This window comes from Rattus norvegicus, chromosome 4 (genome assembly GCF_021556685.1).
Source record: "Rattus norvegicus strain SHRSP/BbbUtx chromosome 4, alternate assembly SHRSP_T2T, whole genome shotgun sequence".
In the NCBI taxonomy this organism is placed as follows: domain Eukaryota; kingdom Metazoa; phylum Chordata; class Mammalia; order Rodentia; family Muridae; genus Rattus; species Rattus norvegicus.
Genome location: NC_141537.1, coordinates 42,693,272 through 42,711,059, shown reverse-complemented (window position 1 = coordinate 42,711,059; position 17,788 = coordinate 42,693,272). Strand labels below are relative to the sequence as shown.

The window sequence follows — 17,788 nt, the reverse complement described above, 5'->3', positions numbered from 1 at the left end:
GTGGCTTACAGACTGTGTTCCGCCTAATTAAAAAATGGCAGCCTGCCAAAAGAAAGTACAAGAATCCAGCGTTGTTCAATCCATGAGGCTAGGTGTCTCATCTAGACCTCAGCATTTTATTCCTGAAGAAATAGGCTCGAGTACCAATTAAGGAATGAACCAGGGAAAGCAAGGGCAAACAGGCAAAGAGCAAGTGCTTCCGTCTTCCATGCCCTTTATGTAGGCTGCCAGCAGAGGTTGTGGTCCAGATTTGAGGTGGTTCCTACCCCAGAAGATCTGGATTTAGGGTAGGTCTTCTTAACTCAAATGATCTAGTGAAGAAAAATCTCTCACAAGTATACCTGGTCAGTCACTTGGGCTTTAGTTAATTCCAGATGGCATCAATTTAACAACCAAGAAAGCTGTCACTGTAATATTTAGCTATTAAAAATAGGACCTTTTAATTTGAAAGTTTCACACTTTGAATAATGAGTGGTGATTTTTTTCATTTTAATTCATCACATCTAATGTTTTAAAATATTTTGATTTTTAGTGTATGCAGAGAGTATTTCCAAAATGGTGGGAAGAGAAAAGCACTTGAGAAAGATGAAAAACGAGCTGTCCTCGCCACTAAGACCACTCCAGCCTTAAACGTTCACGAGTCTTCTAAACTTGAAGGTCCTTTAACAAACCTCAGCTTTACAAGCCCTGAGTTTATAACTGAGTAAGTATATCTCATCTGTTTCAGTCCACATTTCCCCGGGAGCTGTGCTAATGCGAGTAGTGTAGTAAAACAGAACGTAGTGTAAAATGCTATGACGGGTAATACTTAGTAGCAGACAGTCTGCTTTCTCCTCTGCTGTATGAAAGGTTGAGACAGCCAAATTTATAAGCTTTAAGTATAAGTCTATCATACGAGTTCAAGAAGTTTATGAAAACTTAGTGTTTCTGTAGCATATGTTGTCCTTACTAAAAATTAAAAAAATGGTTTATTAAATGTTATAATTGTTATGAATATATACAGAATCAAAATCATGAAAGTCAATTAAACTGCTTAAAGTAGTTAGCCACGAAGAAATTATAAATAATAAATAATATTAATACTAACCAATCATCTCAGTTATTGTTGAATCAAAAATGTACATGCACACACACCTTTATGCATGTAGATATAAAACTTGCCAGTTCATGAATATTATAATCCAGTTAACCATTGATATTAAAGTTATGTTTAGTCATAGTGCCAATAAATTTTTGTGTCATGTAATGTTTTACTAATTGTTTGAAAGTTATAGAGATATTCTTAATAAATGCTGAAAATGAAACATTCTCTCTCTGCCCTATCTACTGTGAGAATGAAGACCATTCTCAGCAGACTGTCGACATTCCAGAAAATGTCGCCATCACTCTGAAGGGCGCACAGCCATTGTGAAGGGCCCCAGGGAACTCTGAGGAGGGACTTCAATCACATCAGTGTAGAGCTGAGTCTTCTTGCAAAGAAAAAGAAAAGGCTCCGTGTTAACAAGTGGTGGGGTAACAGGAAGGAACTGGCCACTGCCAGAACCATCTGCAATCATGTTCAGAACATGGTCAAGGGTGTGACACTGGGCTTCTGTTACAAGAGGAGGTCTGTGGATGCTCACTTCCCTATCAACGTTGTTATTCAGGAGAATGGGTCTTTGGTTGAAATCCGAAATCTCTTGGGTGAAAAATAATCCAGAGGATGAGGACAGGTGTTGTTTGTTCTGTCTCTCAAGCCCAAAAGGATGAGTTAGTCCTTGAAGGAAATGACTTGTTTCAAATACAGCAGCTCTGCTTCAGCAAACCACACAGTTAAAAACAAGGTAACAAAGTTTTTGAATGGCATCTGTGTGTCTGAGAAGGGAACCGTATAGCAGTCTGATGAGTGAGACCTCAGTTTCCTAGCTCCAGAAACAAGATCCTGATCACAAGTACAATTTGGGCTCTTTGGGAACAATAAAAGACTTATATATTGGAAAAAAATGCTGAAATTGCAAAATCAAACTCAATTTTGAGTAAGTATATTTGAGTAAGCCAAACTTTTGATACCAGCATAGCACTATCTTTGGTTACTCTGACCTTGTACTGTGCCAACTAGTTATAAGTAATTTCATCTAAATAAAATTAGTACATCATTGATTAGTTCACTAGGAAAAAGTAAGTCATCTTTGAGATTATTGCAAAGCTTTTAATGACTTGTCAGACATCTTGTTCCTTAGGTGTCATGAAATATCATAAATATTTCAACGTCGGTAGTTAGTGACAGAGCACTTGCCTGTATCTGTAAGGCCATAGGTGCTGTTGGGCATGAGTTTAAGCTGATATGGTCTTTGTTAGCCAGCTGGGGACTACATTGGGTGCTCACAATCCTTTCTCAGCCTTTCTTTGGATGAGTTTTCAAACATAAAAACCGTGTTCTGGGTTTACATACAAGAACAGTTAGGCAAAGTGGAATTACAGAAGCCAAATGGCAAGGTTAGTATATTTAGAGATTTTCCCAGAATTAGGATCTGTGATAGGTAGTTGTTTGTTTTAGTTGTGGCAGGTTGTGCTGTCTACATGCTGAGTCTTACATCCTGAATGTCACTTCTATCATGGAGTCAGTTGTGCTAAGATGTTGGGGCCTGCTCAGGTCTAAGGCCCTGTTACAGTTCAATCCCCAGTACTGCCAAACACTGATAGAGCTCTAATAGAGCTTGGGCCAGGATGCCCTCTATCTTCTGCCTGTCCATGTAAGAGTTGAATAAGGAGGATATATGAAATGTAAACAGTTTGCAAAACAGCCTCACCCTTCACTTTTTGCCAGTCCCTCTTCAGCCATGGTCTTGTGGGGGGCATGTCTACTTCCTCTGTATCTATTTTAGTTCCAAAATTTCTGGTTTATCTTCTAGTCTGAAGCTCAGCCTGACTAAGACTATCATAGCAACCTTAGTCTGGCCTACCTGCTGATTGTCCCTGTTTGTTCCAGGCTAAGTTACTGAGAATACTCTGTAAACTTTTCCACCCTACACCCCAAACCAACCCGGCCCCGTCAGGCAGGGAACTTGCTGCAGTTTCATAGCCAGCTTTGACCTGGAAGAATCTGAGGTTTTCTCTTGATGAAGCAGGTATGGCAGGAAGGAAAGCAGCTCCAGGAAGCACAACCCAGATCCTCAGCGCTCTTTGTGTACATTCACGACAGACGTCCTTCAGCCTATTGGCCTCTCCTTTGAATTCCTTGGAACAGCTATTTTTCATGATTTTTTTCTAACTTTATAGTTCCTTCTTGAAGAATCGATTTGTTGATATATTTAGTTACATATCTCATTGCTGTGTTAAAATACATGACAAAAGTAACTTAAGGAAGGACTTACTTATTTTGGCTCCCAATTCAAGGATACAATCTATCTTGATTAGGGAAGACAGCAGTAGGGGTTCAAGGAAGCTGGCCTAGCTGTATCTACATAAGGATGCAGAGAGAGATGAATGCTAGTGTGCTTAGCAAGCTTTCTTGTTTTCATTCAGTCCAGAACACAACTCAGGATGGTAATGCCCACAGCTAAGATGGGCCTTCCCGCCTCGGTTAATCTAATCAAGGTAATCCATCTTAGGCATTCCCAGAGTCTAACCTTTAGGTTCATACAGGGGCTTGTTCCTAGGAGAGTCTAGACCCCCCAATGGCAGTCAACATTAACCATTACAATCAGCTTTTACCATAGTTAGATGTCTTCTGATTTCATTGTTAAGGTGAAAATATATTTTTATAGTATTTATAGGAAAGTATCTAACTATGATCGTTAAAGGTAAGAATTTACATTATATAATTTTAAGCATTCAGAGTGACTTTGCCTAAGGTGATTCTGCCTAGGTATTTTTCATCTAAAAAATTGTACAAACTGGGACTAAATATTCAAATATATGAACCTGTGGAGACCATCATCATTTAAACCACCACAGCAATATTGTTTAACTTTTCTTCTATCTTTATTATAGTACTTACATTAAAAATCACTATTATAGATTTTCCTGACTACCAATAGAATGAAGATACAAAAATGTTATATATAAGGATCATAAATAAAAGGGAAATAGTCCTTCATTCCTGGTTACATTTTAAGTATATTTCTTTCCAAGCTTTCTGTGGACATTAGTTTTTATAAAGACTGTCCCATACAGAATTTGTAAACTTTCTATGCCAATAAAACACTCACTTTTGCACAATGTTCTTCAGAAAAATACCACCAATGTTGTACCTCACTATGATGACCCAAATCTGTTAGATATTCAGGAAAACTATTCTTATATGATTATCTATTACTAAGTAGAGTATATGTGAGAGAAGACAGGGTATGATTGCCTACATGGAATCACTATAAGTAGTTCTAGGCCCTTGCACATGACTGCTGAATTGAGTTCAGTAAGTACTCATTACATAAACTTATCAGCATTGAGCATTTTCATATTTGGGGGTTTTTTTTCCTCCTTATTGACACTGGAATAAATTGACAGATTTTGTAGTAATGTGTACACACACACACACACACACACACACACACACACGCACACACACATAAGAAGTAAATTTATTAAATAGAGAACAAGGGGCGCGATACAGAATTAGGGAAGTAAATATGTTCTGCGGGTAAGTGCTTCTTATGGCAGAAACAAGGCATGTATGAGACTACTTTACTTTCCAAAATACACACTAAAAACAGTAACTAGAACTTGGGTTTGGTCTTAGAACTCTTTTCAAAGAAGCCATTTTAAGTTAATCCTTAGTCTAAGAGAAGAAACTCATTATCAATATATTCATTGTGATTGCCAGATGGTGATCGTACAAGCCTTTCATTCCTGCATTTGGGTAGCAGAGCAGGCACAGCTCTGGGTGTGAGATTTGCATGTTCTTCAGTGCAAGTTCCAGGACTACACAGAGAAATTCTATCTCAAAGAAACAGAGTGAGAGGAGGAGGACAAGGGGGGTGGGGGGGAGAGCAAGCACATGCTCTCTCTCTCTTGAATGTTAATATTGTTACAAGAAAATGTCCCCAGGCTTTTCTACAGAAAAATTTGATGGAAGGATTTTCTCAATTGAGATTCTTGCCATATGACTGCCATTTGTACTGACAGTTACCCTTCCTAAGAGGGTAGTGGCTGACAGAGATTTGCAACTGAACGAAATACAGATAAAAAGTAACTATGGAGTGCTGAGCTCTAAATGAGACTTCTATTAGATCACTCCCTACCCACGAGTTTTTGGGAACACCATAGAAGATTATAAGAACTAGAGGTCAAGGACTGTTATGAATTGCTTTTGGATTTTTTTGTTTTTGATTTTGGGGGTTGTTTTGTTTGGTTTTTGTTTTTTTGTTTGTTTGTTTGTTTGTTTGATGTGACAGGATCATTGTACTCATGAACTCAGAGCATCTGTGGCTGCCCTCTAAGATCTGTACAAGATCAAGCCAATCAGCATTCCAGCGTGGATGGGGAAAGGGACTCAACTCCTACCCGAGAGCTATTTATAGTAGATGACTGCTTGTGGAAGGACAGTTAGTTTTCTTGAGAGGCATGGCCTGTCTTAACCCGTGAACATACTGGCAACAATAACTGAACCCAATGGGTTGTAAGCTAAAAATATATTGCATGAATGTACATGAAAAATCAAAGAACAGATAAGTTTAAAGACTAATACTGTTTACTTTTTAAGCTACTTTTTTTAAAAATGGGAAGAAATAAAGTTTCAAAACTCTGACCTTTCTGATAATGACTCAAAGTATTGGTTATTTAGAATAAACGTAATGAGAGTACAAATTCAAATACCATTTGGATAACAGCTCAGCTGGAAAATAGTCATGAGACCAGAACCATGATCCAAATATCTATAATATATTTAAAGAAAATCACAACTACAAAGTATTTTCTACTGAAATAAATACTGTTTGGAGGAACATATAAAATAAATGTACCTTTTTAGTAAGAGTTTTAAATTATTTAAACACCTTGTTAATCTCAGGTTATAAGATTTTTAATATAATTCTGTGAACTATGTTCTTATCACTATTTAGATTTACTACTTAAAACAAGTTATTATTCCTTTGGTAAATGAAATTTAATTTAATTTGATCTAATGTAAACATAAATCTAGTGATACTTTACACAAAATATAAAAAGAAAATTTAGGAAATGGATTCTTTAGTGTTTTATTTTGAAATAAATGGCTGTTTTCACTAGTAAGATACAAGTTCTTGGCTCTAACAACAAAGAGGTCATCAACCATGAAGTATTCATAGAATTTTAAGGGGAAGAGCTACATTTCAGTGATTTGGAATTCAACTGGGGGGTAGCGTGGGGGTTATAGTAGGTTAATGGCAATCTTACAAGTGACAGTAACTAGAAAAGTCAGGAAAAACTCTCTAGGAAGTACAGATTAGGAGTTTTACACAGCTGGCTAAGCACACTTGTGTGCTGTGTATGTACTGATTTATTTTTTCATTATCTTGAATCACCTAAATAAATTCTTTAATGTTAACATAATCACATTAACAGAACACTAAAACAGGTTAGCTCTCAGGCTCCTATCCAGATGTAAATATAGGTTACAGAATTGGGTTGAAGGAAGAATAAAGTGTAGGATTACAGTTTTAATCATTGCCTACTTATTTCCCCATGAAGACCACTTTCATGAATTATTATTTATTTATTGAATTTGTTCTTTCACACATATGTATGATACATTTTGATAGCTCTCTCTTCTCCCTCCTTCCTGTTCACCCAACCCTTCATACTACTCTGTTATCTACATTTAAGTCTCTCCTGTTTTTTCTTTTCTTTGTTGTCCCTTTGTGTTGACCAAAGTCACCTGTGTAGACTTGGCGTTGGAACTATGTTTTGAAGCCTCTTAGGTCTGGCCCTGAATGTACAGATGAGTTTTATCCATTCAAAACAACTCCCTAGTTATCAGAAATGATAAGTAAATGAACTTTGAGGTTCTAATTCATCCTAGATAGAATAACTATCACCAAACAATGTGATTAAATTAACTGCCACAAAAAATATCATTTAATTTCACATAACCTAACTCCTTCCCTCCTAGACATATATTCAAAACACTCCATACCCTACCGCTGAGATATTTGCACATATATGTTAGTCGTCCTTCTATTTACTATACAAGGAAATAGAACTATTGAGATGTCCCTTAATAGAAGAACCAATAATGAAAATGTTGTACATACAAAATGGCATACTGCTCAGCAATAAAGAAAAATGAAATCATGACATTTACAGAACTATGGATGGACTGAGAATATATAACACTAATCTAGGTCAGCCAACCTCAAAGGAAAAAGTCCACTTTTCCCTCATGTAGATCCTAGTCTATATAACATTTAGAAAAGAAACCGGGAAAGGGTAATCAGGCAACAAGAAAGAATGAAATTCAGGCATAAGGACAGGAATTGTGTAATAATAATACAAAGCTAGTTGTTTTTCTAGTCTCAATTAAGGTATAGTTTTCGTTTGTTTGTTTTGGCGTGTGTGTGTGTGTGTGTGTGTGTGTGTGTGTGTGTGTGTGTGTGTTGTTGTTGTTGTTGTTGTTGTTGTACTAGTTGATAAAAATGTAATTGATAGTGAAAACATAAAACCTTAAGCGAAGCTCTGTGCCTTCAGAATAGCCTCTCTCAACATTCCCTAGAGGAACAGACTTTGGGACTGAGAAAGTGTTTGCTTGAGTGGCTCCCTTCATCTAGCTGTATGATGTTACTTACAAGGTTATTATAGTCAGGTGATATGCCCAAGAATGAATTATCACTAGGGAGTGCTATCTTGCCTTTAAAGTATATATTGTTATTAGTATTAAACCTCAGTAAACACTAGTTATTTTTATAGACTGACATAGAACATACTTATGCTTTTTAAAATTTTGTTCATAAATCATTTGTATTTCAATAAATACAATTCATTTTCATCAGAGGGGCTTGATATTAAGTCATAAGAAAAATGTTGGAAAACTATCATAGATAACAGTAATATTATAATTATTATAATTATTAATATTATAAATTAAAATTTATGCCATACACCTAACACTAATTTTCAGAAAATTCATACAAGTATGGTTCATGCTAGAGTATACTGAACATGATTGCATGTTCGTAACCCAAAAGCAGTGAAAAAAAAATCATACTCAGCTATTAATAGGGAAAGTCAATTAAGACATTTTAGCTGGCTGAGTATTTACCCATTTTTGGTACTATAATTTCATTTGCCTAAAATTGGAATGATCATATGCTTTATTTTTGTACAGTCTTCTTGAATATTTGCTAGTTTTCCTTTATTTTCAGAAGTGTCCCAGATTGGACTGCACACATATTTTGATAACCATATCTATAAAATGCATAGTGCCATAACCTAACAGGTATAAAGGACACTAAGGACAAGGATTTGGTAGATAGAAGAATATAGGTGAATGGACATTGTGACTGATAGATGGCTTTACTCTTTCTAAGACAGCAAAACTGGAGGGAGGGAGGGTGGGAGGGAGAGAGAGAATGAGTGTGTGTGTGTGTGTGTGTGTGTGTGTGTGTGTGTGTGTGAAAGAAGCAGGCACAAAAATAATAGAAAGTATTTGAAAAGATACTAAGTCTGCAAAAGCTACCAGATGAAGAGTAGAAATTCCAGAGTGAAATATCAAGTAGCCTCAGCCACTTGACATCAGAATGGAATTTTTCTAGTCATTCAAGCAGCAATATTTGCTAAGTGCTACTGTTCTCTTATTCTTTGCTAGCTAACAGGGAATTTGCGGAAAACAGGTGTTAAGACCTTTAAAAGGAAAATGTAATATTAAAAGAGATATATGTGGAGTTATAGATATGTTTTAATTTTTCAACTGTATATTTTTGTATTACGATTTTTGGTTGCTTAATAATATACATTGTAGTTTGCAAATATAAAGTATTCATAAATTGTGGAGAGCACAACTCAGGGGTTAAACAACTGTCCAGCCAGGAGGCACTGAATTCAGTGCCCAAGACTAACCCAACAAGAAACAGAAAACCAATGCTACTTACTGAAAAAGACAAGGATACATGGTTTGTTCTAAATAGTAACAATGGTTGTTTGGTAGAAAAACTAATTTGTTATTTTAACTTTATTTAAAGTGTGTAGTTCTTTTCTGCTGACTGAAGAGAAAAATGAAAGTTTCATATGATATTTCATGGTTTCCATTCTACCCATTCTAGAATGCTATTTTCAGAAGACATAATACACACAGTGTATTACAGGTTGTATATCTAAGTGGGAACAGCTGTGCTTTAGATTTCAGGGTTTTTTCTTCTTTGGAGGGATCATATACGCATGCAAGGAGGTAGCTTAGAGATGGAAACCAGGTGAGACATCACTTCATTGTTTCATGCAACACACAGCCTAGAATTTGTTACCATATGTGTGAAAAGATTGTGCTTTTGACTGTGACTCACCCTGTGAGGACAGGTGTGGAATTTTCCATCTAAGTTATCTTGTCCAGAGCTCATTAAGTCTTAGTTTTTAGAGCATTTCAAGTTCTGTTTTGGACTAGAAATAAATTCATTTGTTCTTCATAATGAGGGGGGAAACGCGGAGCAGACTGGTTTTTCTTAGACAAAGGGACTAGCCCCTCTGTGCTCCTGTAATTTTTCACACAGTGTTCTGAAAGCCAAACATGGAGCTATGAGCTGCAACCCTGGCACTCTACAGTTTTGAGTTCAGTGCTTGAGCTGTGCAGTGAGATCCAGTCTCAAAAATACCCTAAAAAAAAATGGTTTTATCAGGGTTAGGAAATCATAGGAAAGTGAGATGGCTATAAGAAAATTTTTCAACAGAAGAAAAATAATTATCTTTCAAGCCTTAAACAATTATAAACAATGTATTTGGATAGGTTGTGCACATTTTGTAGTCAATAAAGTTCATGACATAATTGACTTTAACTTTCATTTATGCAATCTGAAAATGATACTGAGTTGAACAGTACATTGCTTTGAATAGCACTGTAAGTGTTGCAGTTTTCAGAAATATGGCAAATAAGGCATTATCATTGGCATTGTTTTAATTTTTAAGACCCTGAAAAAAATATAATATGCAGAAGTATAGAGGAAAAATATAAACTCTTATTTTTGTTATTAAAAATAGATTTTTATACAATACATCTTAATATGTTTTTTCCTCTTCCAGCTCCTCCCATATCTCCCTACCCAGTCAAATCTAGACCCTTTTTTTTGTCTCTTATTAGAAAATAGATAGGCATCTATAGCAGCAGCAGCAGCAGCAGTAGTAGTAATAGTAGTAGTAGTAGTAGTAGTAGTAGTAGTAGTAGAACAAACGAATAATATAGAATGAATAAGTGAACAGAAAAAAGAACATAGGAAACATATATAGACATGGAGATATATATATATATTCAAACATGGAAATCCCATAAAAACACAAAACCAGAAGCTATAATACACAAGTAAAAAGATCTGTAGCATTTTTAAAATGCAGCCAAATGAAGCTTGGCACACACACACACACCTCCAAAATACTATTGAATTTGTTTTGTCTTGGTTATCTATTGCTAGGCATTGGCCTTCCTTTAAGGGAGTTTTGTATACCCAGTGAGACCCCATTGGAAACGACTAATATTCTTTTGAAAGTTCTTATCAATTGGAGATAGCTTCTCGCTAAGCATGACACTTGTGTCTACTTCTCTCCCATCCTAGCACTGGGACCTCATCTAGCTTAAATCTGTGCAGGCCCTGTGTCTGGTTCAACAATCTGTCAGTTTATACGTGCATTGGTCCAGTTATAGCTAGAAGTCCTCGGTTCCTTGGTATGCTTCATCCTTTCTGGTTCCTACAGTCTTTCTGCCTCCTTTTCAGCAGAGTTCCCTGAGCTGTGAGGGGAAGAATTAGATGGAGACATCTCATTTAGGACTGAGATTTCTAAGGTCTCTTATTCTCTACAGTTTGTCAAGTTGTGGATCTTTGTATTTATGAACTCTAAATTTCAAATACTGTAAGATCCCTGCTTTGTTTGTAACCTTGCTGTTTTGATTAAAATGTTAACATTATTTGGAAGAGTGTTGAAAGGAGGGGAAAATCAAGGAAAGCATGCATACATTCATACATACATACATATGAAAATTTCTACTAATTCACTTTGTGTCTGCGTGCGTGCGTGCGTGCGTTCGTTGTGTGTTGTGTGTTGGAAAAAGATCACTTGAGCCTGTGAATGTTTAAGCACTTGTGATATCTAGAATTCAGGTCTATACAGGCTCTAACAGGATCTATAGGTTTGTAGTATAAAGCCCAATTTCACTCCTCTCTCTCTCTCATCCCTCTCCCTTGTCTTGTCCTTTCATTAAACCTCTCCACATTGGGGGAGGTGGGGGTTCATCAGTGGCTCATATATTTTGGGGTCTAAACCTTCTACCATGAAACTTATGGGATAGCTACTGCTATTTAAAGTGCCATCACAGGATCTGAAACTACATACTGTTCATACCCCTTTGATGTTTTCAGTCATCCCTTTGCCCTTGTTTGTTCCTCTGGCTATTGGAGGGCCTTCCTTTTCTTCCCTGGTTGTTGCCCTGTGCATCACATAGCCAATGAAGACTCACTACCTAATTGCAAATTTGCCAAAATCAAAGCAGTCATCTTGAGCCATAGGGGTTCACAGAACTGTGAAGTGAATCCCTACACCAAGTTTTATAATGTCGTCTTTCTTCAATTTATTCTTATACAAATAATGGCCAATTCCTCAGGAGTGTAACTGTATGGAAGGATAAATACATACTTAATTTCAAGAATATCCTTTATTGTTTCTACTATTGGGGGAATTTTTTTGAATAACCTTTATAATAGTCTTATTTATATATAAAGAAAAGTCTTATGCATGTATCAAGTGTATAGCTTTCATAAGTATCTTATCAACGTAGTGATATTTTATCAATTTGAGATTTGTGATCACCAGCAACTCCACAAAAAGAATCATTAAATATGGGCTCAAGAGATGGCTCAGAGGTTAGCAGCACTGACTGCTGTTCCAGAGGTCCTGAGTTCAATTCCCAGCAACCACATAGTACCTTACAACAATCTGTAATGGAATCTGATGCCATATTCTGGTGTGTCTGAAGACAGTGTGTATGGTGTGTACTCATGCACACAAAATAAATAGTTCTAAAAAAATTAATCAAATATGCTGAAAATAGAAAATAGTTTGAGTGTTGTAGCCACCTATCTAATGTGCAGTCCTTGTTCCCTAATTCATCCACCTCTTCACATGTTAATTCATTTTTAGAATGAATTTTTCCAAATATTTTCATTATCTTAATATTAACATAGGGTAACTCATGCTTAAAAATTCAGTTGTTCCTTCGTTTTAAATAGAGAATGACTTTTTTTTATTGCTTGACCTTTTAATAATTTTGAATGTCAGAAAAAAATGGCCTACTAGCACATACTTGTAGTTGCCACACTTGGGGGCTAAGGTGGGATCATGAGTTGAAGGTAATCCTGGGCTAGAAGCTGCCTGAGCTGTAGAACAAATTCTAGGTCAGACCTTGCCTTTAGAAGAAAAAAAAGTAGTATGTGTACTTTTTTAAATGTATGTTTACCAGACATTGGTCAAGCATTGAACAAATATCTTATTTTGTCCTGCTTATCCCCATAGTACCTGTTAAGAGACCAATCAGGTTTATTAAATTGGATTGGTCTAATTTCAGAAGTCATTTTTTTTTACTGTATCATATCTTTTTTATTAGATATATTTCTTTTCTTTTCTTAAAATTTTTTTATTAGATATATTTCTTTACTTACATTTCAAATGTTATTCCCCTTCCTGGTTTCCTGTTCATAAGCCCCCATCCCCTCCTCCCCCATATAGGTATTCTCCCCATACATCCCCCTTACTGCCCCACCATATTCCTCTGCACTGGGGTCCAACCTTGGCAGAACCAAGGATTTCCCCTTCCACTGGTACCCCAACAAGGCTATTCTCTGCTACATATGCAGTTGGAGCCCTGGGTCTGTCTGTGTATAGTCTTTGAGTAGTGGTTTAGTCCCTGGAAGCTCTGGTTGGTTGGCATTGTTGTTTTTATGGGGCTGCAAGCTCCTTCAACTCTTTCAATCCTTCCTCTAATTCCCCCCAAGGGGGTCCTATTCTCAGTTCGGTGGTTTGCTGCTAGCATTGACCTCTGTATTGGACATGCTCTGGAAGTGTCTCTCAGGAGAGATCTATATCTGGCCCCTTTCAACATGCATTTTTTAGCTTCATCAATCTTATCTCATTTTGGTGGCTGTATATATATGGGCCACATGTGAGGCAGGATCTGCATGGCCATTCCTTGAGTTGCTGCTCTAAACGTTGTTTCCATATCCCCTCCGATGGATTTTTTTTTCCCCTTTTAAGAAGGAGTGGGAGCATCCCCATTTTGGTCATCCTTCTTCTTGAGCTTCCTGTGGTCTGTGGATTGCATCTTGGGTAATTCGAGCTTTTTGGCTAATATCCACTTATTAATGAGTACATATCAACTGTGTATTTCCATGATTGAGTAACCTCACTCAGGATGATATTTTCTAGTTCATTCCATTTGCCTGTGAATTTCATGAAGTCATTGTTTTTGATAGCTGAGTAGTTCTCCATTGTGTAGATGTACCACATTATTTGAATCCATTCCTCTGTTGAAGGACATCTGGGTTCTTTCCAGCTTCTGGCTATTATAAAGAAGGCTGCTATGAACATAGTGGAGCATGTGTCTTTGTTGTATGTTGGAGCATCTTTTGGGTATATGCCCAAGAGAGGTATATCTGGGTCCTCAGGTAGTGGAATGTCCAATTATCTGAGGAACTCCAGACTGATTTCCAGAGTGGTTGTACCAGTTTGCAATCCCACCAACAATGGAGGAATGTTACTCTTTCTCCACATCCTTGCCAGCATCTGCTATCACCTGAGTTTTTGTCCTAGCCATTCTGACTGGTCTGACTGGTGGAATCTCAGGGTTGTTTTGATTTGCATTTCCCTTATGAAAAAGATGTTGAACATTTGTTTCGGTGCCTTTTGGCCATTCGATGTTCCTCAGCAGAGAATGTTCTGTTTAGCTCTGTACCCCATTTTTAATAGCGTTATTTGGCTCTCTGGAGTCTAACTTCTTGAGTTCCTTGTATATTTTGGATATTAACCCTCTATCAGATGTAGGATTGGTAAAGATCCTTTCCCAATCTGTTGGTTGCCATTTTGTCCTAACCACAGTGTCCTTTGCCTTACAGAAGCTTTGCAGTTTTATGAGATCCCATTTATGGATTCTTGATCTTAGAACATGAGCCGTTGGTGTTTTGTTCAGGAAATTTTCCCCAGTGCCCATGTGTTCAAGACTCTTTCCCACTTTTTCTTCTATTAGTTTGAGTGTATCTGGTTTGATGTGGAGGTCCTTGATCCACTAGAATTTAAGCTTTGTACCTGGTGATAAGAATGGATTGATTTGCCTTCTCTTCTACATGCTGACCTCCAGTTGAACCAGCATCATTTGCTGAAAATGCTATGTTTTTTCCATTGGGTGGTTTTGGCTCCTTTGTCAAAGATGAAGTGACCATAGGTGTGTGGGTTCATTTCTGGGTCTTCAATTCTGTTCCATTGGTCTATCTGTCTGTCTCTGTACCAATACCATGCAGTTTTTATCACTATTGCTCTGTAATACTACTTGAAGTCAGGGATGGTGATTCCCCTAGAAGTTCTTTTATTATTGAGTATAGTTTTTGCTGTCCTGGGTTTTTTGTTATTCCAAATGAATTTGCAAATTGCTCTTTCTCTATCTATAAAGAATTGAGTAGGAATTTTAATGGGGATTGCATTGAATCTGTAGATTGCTTTTGGCAAAACGGCCATCTTTACTATATTAATCCTACCAATCCATGAGCATGGGAGATCTTTCCATCTTCTAAAATCTTCCTCAGTTTCTTTCTTCAGAGACTTGAAGTTCTTGTCATACAGATTTTTCACTTTTTTAGTTAAAGTCACACCAAGATATTTTATATTCTTTGGGACTATTGTGACTATTTCCTTAATTTCTTTCTTAGCCTGTTTATTCTTTGAGTAGAGGAAAGCTGCTGATTTGTTTGAGTTAATTTTTAACGCCAACACTTTACTGAAGTTGTTTATTCTTAACTGTATCCTCAATAAGGGTTAAAATGGTGATGGAATCGTATACAGTGCATACGTTATAGATTCTCATTTTTTCTGACTGCTGTCATATGAATATTCAGATTTGCACAAATGTATGCTAGGCAGTTTTCTGGCTGTTGGCTAGACTTTGGTCTGACTGAGCATTGTGTAACTTATGCCACAAGAATTTGCTGGCTTCTATCTTCCTTCAACTAGCATATTGTCATATTTCAAACAGTGACAAGTTAATTCACTTGACAAGTGATTATTACAGGCGTAATCCAGTTTACATGTGACAGAATTCAGCTTAGATTGGCTATGGTACAAAAGGTTACCTCTCAAGTTTCTAGAGCAGTTCTTGTCACTGAGAAAGTTTCTGGCTATTTCATACAGAAGCTGGCATTTATCTTGATTTTCTAGTCAGAACAAGCTGTTTTATTTACACAGATGTGCACGCATGCATGCACACAGACACACACAGAGAGAAAGAGAATTCACTTGGAGAAATTGCTAATCCCCTATATTCCTATAACCTTATTCAGATGAGTTTTTATAATTGCATTTCATTTATAAAAATCTGTTTATTTGATTCATATTTTTGATACTATCTTATGTACTGTAGTAAAGAAATTATCATGTATGATTTGAAATAGATGACTTTATTTCTATAAAGTCTTAATACATCAAGGTCTGAATATATAGCCCACATATTATATTTCTTCCTTTTTAAAAAAAAATCACTTTTAGATTTGTAGTTTTAAAGTCATTATAAAGCAAATACTAGCCAAGGCACAGAACAAAGTTAGACAAATCTCTACACTCTAGCCTTAAAAAAACTCTGTCTTTACATAATTATTTATATTCTCTTTCCTTTATTTTTCATGGTATAGTCATAAATTTTGTAGAGAAAATTATTGTATTAAAATGGCAGATGTTCAAAGTTAAAACAGTCATACTATTTTATTGTACTTATTCAGCCTGAATTTGGGAACAACAAGGCGACTGCCTACCCCATAGAGTCATACTGAACTTATGATTAAATTTGCTACCGCATTTTCTGTTGGTTTTTTTTTTTTTTTTTTTTTTTTTTGGAAATGAAGAATACATGCAAATACTAAGTAAATTCAGTGTTTTAAAGAATTCTATTTTATTATTTATTAATTGTTTTCCTTTTGTTCATTTGAGTCATTGAGACAAATTAAGGTGAAATTCAAATTATATTGACTAATCAATTGAGTTAATTCTTTCCTATACATAATGGTCTCAAAATCTAAGGTGTGGTTCTTGGCTATGAAAAATTATTTTCACACTAAGTTGTATTTGTGCTTTTATTTTTTACTTTTCATTCTTTTTTATTCTTTACTTTTTTCTGTGAGTGTAGAGTGCTCTCAGAGGCTGCATGCCAGGGTATTCTACAGAAGCTTAAATAAAGCAGCAGCTGTTAGACTCCACTATATACCAGACATTAAAACAGTCCAAGAAAGAGAAAACATGGCCTCACTTTTTACTGCTGTTCTTAAAAGTACTGTTTACTTAAAGATAGAATATGCAGCGGTATGTGAAAGGTCCTGGCGTTTCTCCTATACCGTGGAATGCATAGACACCAACATCAACAAATGTCCTCAGGCCCGCCTAAGACAAGCCTTTCAGAGCTCGCAGTCTTCAGGAGAATTGTTGTTTGGCACGAGAGTTTTGCATGGGTTACTTCAGTGTGTTTTAACCATGTCCCTGTTTCAGGTTGCTTCAGGCCTCAGGAAAGATAAGATTACTTGACGTTGGCAGCTGCTTTAATCCGTTTTTGAAGTTTGAAGAATTTCTAACTGTTGGCATAGATATTGTACCTGCTGTAGAGGTATGTGGTTTCATTTACAGACTGTTTTTAACTTGTATCCTTAAAAAGGAAAAGCACTATCTTTACATTCTTAAAGTAGCAAAGATATTCTTACTGTCAATTAGCAAATTATTTCTGAAAATTTTTAGCATTTAGCCAACCAATATTAACATATTTTATTTTCTTTGTTTTGTGCCTTCTGTATATCTAAAAAGCCAGGACTTGGAAGTATGCTGTTGTAGAAATCATTGTAATTTAAAATGTGTAGGTTATAAAGATGTCTGTGTAGCTGTACTGCTCAGGGTTCACCGGTGACTGCCTTTGTACTCCATAAGCATGGTTCTCCTGTCTTAGCCTTCCACCTTACTTAAGGCTCTAGGTTGTGTGCATTAGCTTTTTATGTGAACTCTAGGGCCTAAAGCTCATGTCTTCAGGATATCATGGTGAGTGATTTTACCCATGGAGCCATCCCCTAAACCCTATATACTTTCTTACTCCATTTTTCTATAGTTTAGTGTCTAGCCAATTATGAAATATTTATTTCTTTGTATCATTTTCTTTCATCATTTGATGGCATTAATTAAATTTAATGTGCAGTGTGCTTCAAGGCAGAAATTAATTTTTAAAGAGTATAAGTGGTATTGTTATCATTTTTAAATGCTTGGATTTAGTACAGTAAAAAGCATTTTACTGACCTTTAAAGAGTGCTGGCACCATTCTGCATATACAAAGTCTGTCCATCACTTACACTTCTATCACTGTGACAGAGCACGTGACAATAGATCCATTTGCTTATTAGGCCAACTATTG

The 17,788-nt window shown here is 36.3% G+C and overlaps 1 protein-coding gene across 2 annotated transcripts in view; it reads left to right on the top strand.

The window, feature by feature from the left end:
* Nucleotides 1–17,788, top strand: part of Samtor (S-adenosylmethionine sensor upstream of mTORC1) — a 63,840-nt gene that overhangs the window by 44,629 nt on the left and 1,423 nt on the right. For both annotated transcript variants that reach the window (NM_001109221.3, XM_087658612.1), the window contains 2 exon segments: nt 533–703; nt 16,885–16,999. In NM_001109221.3, coding sequence (NP_001102691.1) covers nt 533–703; nt 16,885–16,999 — 286 coding nt within the window.